This window comes from Passer domesticus, chromosome 3 (assembly GCF_036417665.1).
Source record: "Passer domesticus isolate bPasDom1 chromosome 3, bPasDom1.hap1, whole genome shotgun sequence".
Lineage (NCBI taxonomy): Eukaryota > Metazoa > Chordata > Aves > Passeriformes > Passeridae > Passer > Passer domesticus.
This window is the reverse complement of record NC_087476.1, coordinates 115,385,066-115,391,151: the sequence shown is the minus strand read 5'-3', so window position 1 is coordinate 115,391,151 and position 6,086 is coordinate 115,385,066. Positions and strand designations below refer to the sequence as shown.

The following is a 6,086-nucleotide window of genomic DNA, read 5'->3' as shown; positions in this document are numbered from 1 at the left end:
TAATTTATATTATGCATCAATAAATCAATTTATTAATGCATAATAAGGTGTCAGGGAGCTCTGGGCTTTGCTTTGGGGGTGCAGTAAAGCCAGGCAGGGAGGCCAAGCCAGGCTCTTGCTCCATCCCAACCCTTGGATAAACCCCAGGGTCAGCAGATGCCAGCACTCAGCCACAAGGGGTTCCTTCTCCTGACTTACTCCCTTTTCCTCTTGAAAGGAATAGGATGAATGTGTCTTTACAGACCATGTGAATCTGCCTGTAGATAGGGCCAGGGACTTAGATAGGGAAGGAATGGGAGAAACTATCAGTTCTAGAAAATGTTACCAGCTGACACAGACTGCTGCTCAGCCAAGGCCGTGGTAAATTCCTGAACTTAGAGAAGAAGAACAAAGACTGAATGCAATGATGAATATTGTTTTGTTATATATATATATAAAAGGAGGCATGTGCATATTAGAGGGGGACATGCAGTAGGCCTGTTGGGAAGTGCGTACCTTCCAAGTACCTAAGCCAACTGGGAAAGGAAGAGGGAAATTAGGATAAAAAGGCGGCTACATCCTCCATTAATTTGGTAGACCCCAGGGAAATGCCCCATGGCCTTTCCCTTTACTCAAATAAAGTTACAGGACTCCTCTGTCTCCTTTCTGGACATAAGCCTCTGGCATTGTGAATTTTTCTGCACACTCTCCACCACAATGTCATGGTGTTTCCTCAACTCCCAAGAGAGGTTTTCACAGAACAGGGTTCTTCACCCTCTGTTTTTGCATTTCAGGGTGCAGCTGGGTAAGTTTTGGAGGCTTTTGTTTTCCTCTGAAGGTAGGAAGGGGAGTCACAGACCAGAGAGACCCCAAAAACTGGACCTGTAAGTAAATCAGGGTTGTCAGTTCTGCTGGAGTGAGCTCAGCAGCCAGACAGGAAACGTGTTTGCTTTCCCACAGCCCAGGAGAGACCGCTGGTGCACAGGCAGCAGCCTCACATCCAGTGTCCTGCCAGCTCTGCCTCACACCAAGAGGTTTCTACTCTCCAAATTCCACACTGCAGGGTTTCTCCTGCAGTTTCTTTTAGAGGACTCGTGCTGAGCCAGTTCTGGTCCCCAGGCTGGCTGCTCCTGAGGTCTGGGCACTAAACCTGGCTTTGGTCACATCTGTGCCAGAACAGCTCCTGCTGTCCTGTGCTTGCACAACCAGCCAGGAGGGAGTGGAGCTGCTTTCCTGGAGCTGCCTTCAGGCTCTACAGCCTGATTCCTCCTTCACTGCAGAAACAACCTGGGGGTTTTTGTGGTCCGAACCCTCTGCCCACAGTGCAGCTGAGAGGGAGAGGAGCTGGGGCAGTGTTTGGCTGTGCCAAACAGCTCTGATTCTCCTGGGTGCTTTGCTATTCTCCAGTGCAGGAATCACACGGTGGCACTCAGAAACCGCTCAGTGTGAGCCAAAAACATTCCAGAAAAATTGGAGCTGCCTTCAGTGGCCTTCCCTGCAGAAGGGGGATGGAGAAATTCAGGCCTCTCTGGGAAGTAGCTCCCACTGAGCCTGGGCCTCCCCCAGCCCCAGTTCTGCTCTCGTCCTGCCCTGCTCCCTGCAGAGCCAGTTCCTGTTTGTCGGGATCTGTTCCCAGCGCAGGGTCCTTCCCTACTCTTGCTTTTATGCAGCACTGCTGGAGCCTGATTCCCCCCCAGCCATGGACATGGAAGGCTGTTCCAAGGCTGCCACAAGCTGCACAGGGCAGACACTGACTGCACACCAGGGGAATGCTTCCCATATGCCTTTATTTGCAATGTTACAGGACTTTCTTACAGGCACTGTGCGTTGGTGTTCCAGACTGGTTTGGATTTTTTTTTTTCTGTATTACCCAATGACCAAGAGGTGTGGTGGGAGCAGGGAAAATCCCTCACAGCAACCATTCCAGCCTCCAGGAAAGCATAAGACATCTGAGAGCAACAATCTGCTTCTTCTGAAGCCACGAAGCGAGGGATCTGGTTTATAAACAGGCTTAAAAAATAACGTACATATATAAGAGCAGCTCGAAGCTAAAGTACAGCGGTAAGTGGTACATAGCTACATAGCATGTCTGTCCACACCCTTTCTCCAAAGCTGGAGAAGGCATGGCTTAAAAACTAAAAAACACAGTTAAAAAAAAATAATCCATGCATTAAGTTTTAGTGTTTTGTGCAATTAAAATGGGATGAAAATAAATATAACTTAAAAAAAACCCCAACCTTTTCCATGACACTAATGGAACAGAGGCAAAATCTATAAGGCACTTCCACATAGGCTAGTCTAGGAAGCCTGGCAAGGAGCTAAAACAGTGCAACCATTTACAATGGCATCTGATAAGCAAAAGACACCTGTCTGGTGAGCTATGAACTGAGAAAAACCTTAGGAAACTTCAGTCCTTGGGAAAGAGGCTTGGCTGCAGATGGCTTGGTGGCCAACTCCTCCTCCTCCTTATTGCTGCAAGGGAGGTCTCACCCATCGAGGGTGCTGGACCCATCAAACTATGGCAGAGGGGCTCTGGAGCCCTGCTCCTGGGGAGAGAGATGGGACAGTGGGTTTGGGAATGGATGGATGGAGCAGGTGAGGGATTTGTGGCTGCCAAGCTCTTGCACCAAATCCCGTGCTGCAGGTTCCTCGAGGCGGGGGCTCCCGGCCTGCCGCAGCCTCCCCTCCCCGCCAGCCTCTCCAGGGATGACCTTTGGTGCACCAGCCCTGCCGCCACTGGCTTCAAATGTTCCAGGAAGTTAAAAAACAGCCTCCACCCTAAACAGGGAACTGGGTGTTTTCACAGGAGAGGGAGCACGGGGCCCTCACACGGCCCCAGCAGGCTGGGGAGCAGCGCAGCCACAGGCAGCTCTGCGGAAAAAGGGGATGCCTGACCCCAGCTTTGCTTTGCCAAAGGTGTCTAACCTGGGTGCTGCCTTGCTGCTGTGACCCTTCACCTGATGCAGATGGAAGTTATGGACATGCTCCAGGCAGGAGGGTCACCCTGGGCTAGGTGTGAGCACTGGTGGCACTACACGTGTGCTCAACTGCTGACAAAAAAGACTGATCAACCTGGATGGCTACTTTAGGTCTCATAGTAGTCCTTTATGAGCTATTTTTCCCAGCTAGGGAGGACTGGAGACCCCAGCTAAGGTAGGCTGGAAGCAGTTCCTAGCGGGGGAGCTGGGGGTCTAGAGAAGAGCCCAAAATTTTGCTCACCAGGGCACCCAGCATGGGGAATGTGGGTGGGAAGCACCTGGCCATGGCAAATACCTGTGCCTGACTACATGGCTCTGCAGCAGGAGGGAAACCCTTACCCTCCAGTGCCACTCAAAATTAACTGCAACCTCTGCAAGATGTCTTGAACACAAATGAAACCCCAAATCTGCCCTTCTAGCAGCTCTCTGAAGAACGTGGCACAGCCAGCTCCCTGGGCTGAAAGGTGCTGGCAGAGACAACTAAAGGGCTCCCACTACAGTGTCCTCACCATCTCCACACCTCGCTCACACTCTCTGACTGCCAGAGGGTCCTGGGCACATCACTGAGTGTTTTCAGGATGATCCTGGTGCAAGAAGAGGCTCCTTCCTCCGCCAGCCCTCTTAACATCAGGCTGAGCAAGAGGCAAAAGCACGACAGGCGAAGCATGCACTTGCCTAAGCAACCCCACTGGGCTGCCCCACCTGCTCCCACTGACTCTGCAAAGCCAAGGTTTCAAGTTCAGCTTTTGTTCTGGCAGGTTAGATCTCTATTTACAAGGAGGGGTGGGGGGGAAACAACCAAGACAACCTAAAAAAAAAAAAAAAAAAAACCACGACAAAAACACATTAAATAGGGAGAGTATAGCTTTCAAATGGGGAGGGCGAGGGCTGGAAAGTGTCTTGTAGTGCAGTTCAGAAGAGTCAGTCGGGGGGAGGCTGGGGGTAGTGGCAGAGTCGGATGCGCGGCTTTAACGCAAGTCTTCACTCTGGGACAACTCTGTCAGGATCTGAATGAGGTTGTCCAGCCCCCAGAGGTAGCCATCCTCTCTGTTCCCTTCCACCCAGGGCACGTTGTGCTGAAGAACTTGTCCCTCTGGCAGTGGGGTGGTTTTCCCAAAGTCAATCATCCAGACTTTGGCTTGTTCCTGCTTGTCGTGAATGAAGAGAAGAGAGCTCCCAATTACCTGTGGAGAGGTGAAACCAATTAGTGGTGCTCCTGCTGCTCATTTTCAGCCCTCTTTGGGACTTTCAGACACCTTATCTCAGGCTGCATTTCCAAGAGATGCTGCTGAAATTTTGCATGAGGAGAAGCAAGCTCTGTGTGCCACTGGTTGTGTTTGCACATGCAAATGGGGCATTTGGACAAGCTGATTTACTCATACAAATCCCAGGTCTTGGCAGAAGGAGAGGATCAGAAAAACATGGGCATGAAAGATAAAGATGTAATTTTGGAAAATGAGCTAAGGTCCCTTAGCAAGGAATGAGATGAATCGTCTCAACCTTCAGATGGGGATTTTTTCCAAGTCTGGTTCTTTGTGATCAGCCTGTGCTCTTCACACTCACCAATCCTGCAGACACTACTTCAGGGATGGGGACACTCCAAGTACAAGTGACTTGAAACCTGCTGTCTCCTGCTTCAAACTCCATTGAATTACACCCAGATTGGCCCTAGAATATCGTCCTGGCACTCACAGCACTCTGGGGATGCCAGGTATAGAGCTGCATGGATCTCCTTTTCTCTGAGTTCACTTGGCTGCACCTGCTTTGAAAGGCTCCTTCATATCCATCCTGAATGGCCTTTGGGAAAATCTTGCAGCAAGCAATGGCTTGGGTAAGACCAGGGAAGCCAAGAGGTGCATTTGGGCTCTGACAGCAAAAGTCTCAAGGCCTGTTGCAGTGGGATGAGACCCCACAAGCCCAATGGTCAGCACACACAAAGCAGAGAGATGCTCAGCAGCTCTGCTCTGGCTTCCCAGTGCTTAGGAAATGTGTATCAGTATCAAACCAGTCACCATCATGCTCTTCTGCTTAATCTCTTCCTCCAGTCAGAAGATTTCAGCAGGGGCTTCTACAGAAAAGCACCAATGAGTGCATTTCAGAGCTGTTCCAAATGAAAACTGCTTTCCAAATTCTGATATGAGTGAATTGGTGAATTACAGACTCACTTTCCCCTATGTCACAAATGGACCTTGGTGACCAGAGTGCAAGGGCTGTAGCAGAGGTGATGCAGAGCACTGAGAGCCATGAGTGCCCCTTATGATGTGTAGGTACATGGAAGAGAATCCAGCTGGTGTCAGCCCTCCAGAACAGCAGCACTAAATGTTACTGGGGACTCCCACATCCGTGCTATCAGCAGGGCTTAGCCTGAGGTTTGCCTTTAGACAAGGGTTTTGAACAGGATGCATGTACTGTTTGCAAAAGCTGTTATGAATTTACATTTTTCAGGAGACTCTTTCCTCCAGTGTGTTGGGAAAATGTCCAAGGTCCAGAGATGCGTATTATTTCCGAGAAATGCTTATCTTTAGCTCTCCTCCTGCTAACCTCTTATAGCCCTCTCTTGGCCAGGACAGAGCATTCTAAATTTAAGGAAAAGCCTTTTGCTGACATTCTTCATTTGCGTGTCCTGGGCTGCCCAATTCCCCTGCAGCTCCTTGGAGGAGCCCTGCTCAGCAAGGGCCCCACGGAGGGACACAGAGCTTGGCAGACCTTCTGCTGTGCCTCATCTCAAAGTGGGATGGAAAGTCAAAGCTGCTGCGCTTTTTAATTTTTAAGGAGTGGAAACTCCTTTCAAACCCTCTTTGAAAGGCTCCTTTGTTTCTGTGTTTTCAAATGAAACCCTGGCACTCGGTTTCAGGGAGAATTTTGTTTCCTGTGTTGAACTGCCCTGAAACCCTCAGTTTTGACATTTCCCTTCCAACTGCCTTCCAGACGCTGCCACCAGGAGGCACAGCCCCATCTGCCTTTGGCTCCTGGCAGGATCCTCCGTGTCTGGCTGGGGCTGAGGTGGTTCATGTGCCTCTGGATGAGGGACAGTGGGCTCTTGGAGCTGTGGCTCCTGAGCCCTGGGAGCCAAAGATTCCTATGAGGCTCTTTATTCCTACAGCACACATGACAAGGACACACACTCTC

General features: G+C 50.3%; 1 protein-coding gene across 1 annotated transcript in view; it reads right to left on the bottom strand.

The window, feature by feature from the left end:
* Positions 1 to 1,748: 1,748 nt before the first annotated feature.
* The window catches only part of ITPKB (inositol-trisphosphate 3-kinase B), a 66,451-nt gene continuing 62,113 nt past the window's right edge, over positions 1,749 to 6,086 (bottom strand). Inside the window, exon 8 of the mRNA XM_064415351.1 lies at positions 1,749 to 4,141. Within this exon, the coding sequence (XP_064271421.1) occupies positions 3,926 to 4,141 (216 nt within the window). The 3' untranslated portion in view covers positions 1,749 to 3,925. The remainder of the gene's footprint in view (positions 4,142 to 6,086) is intronic.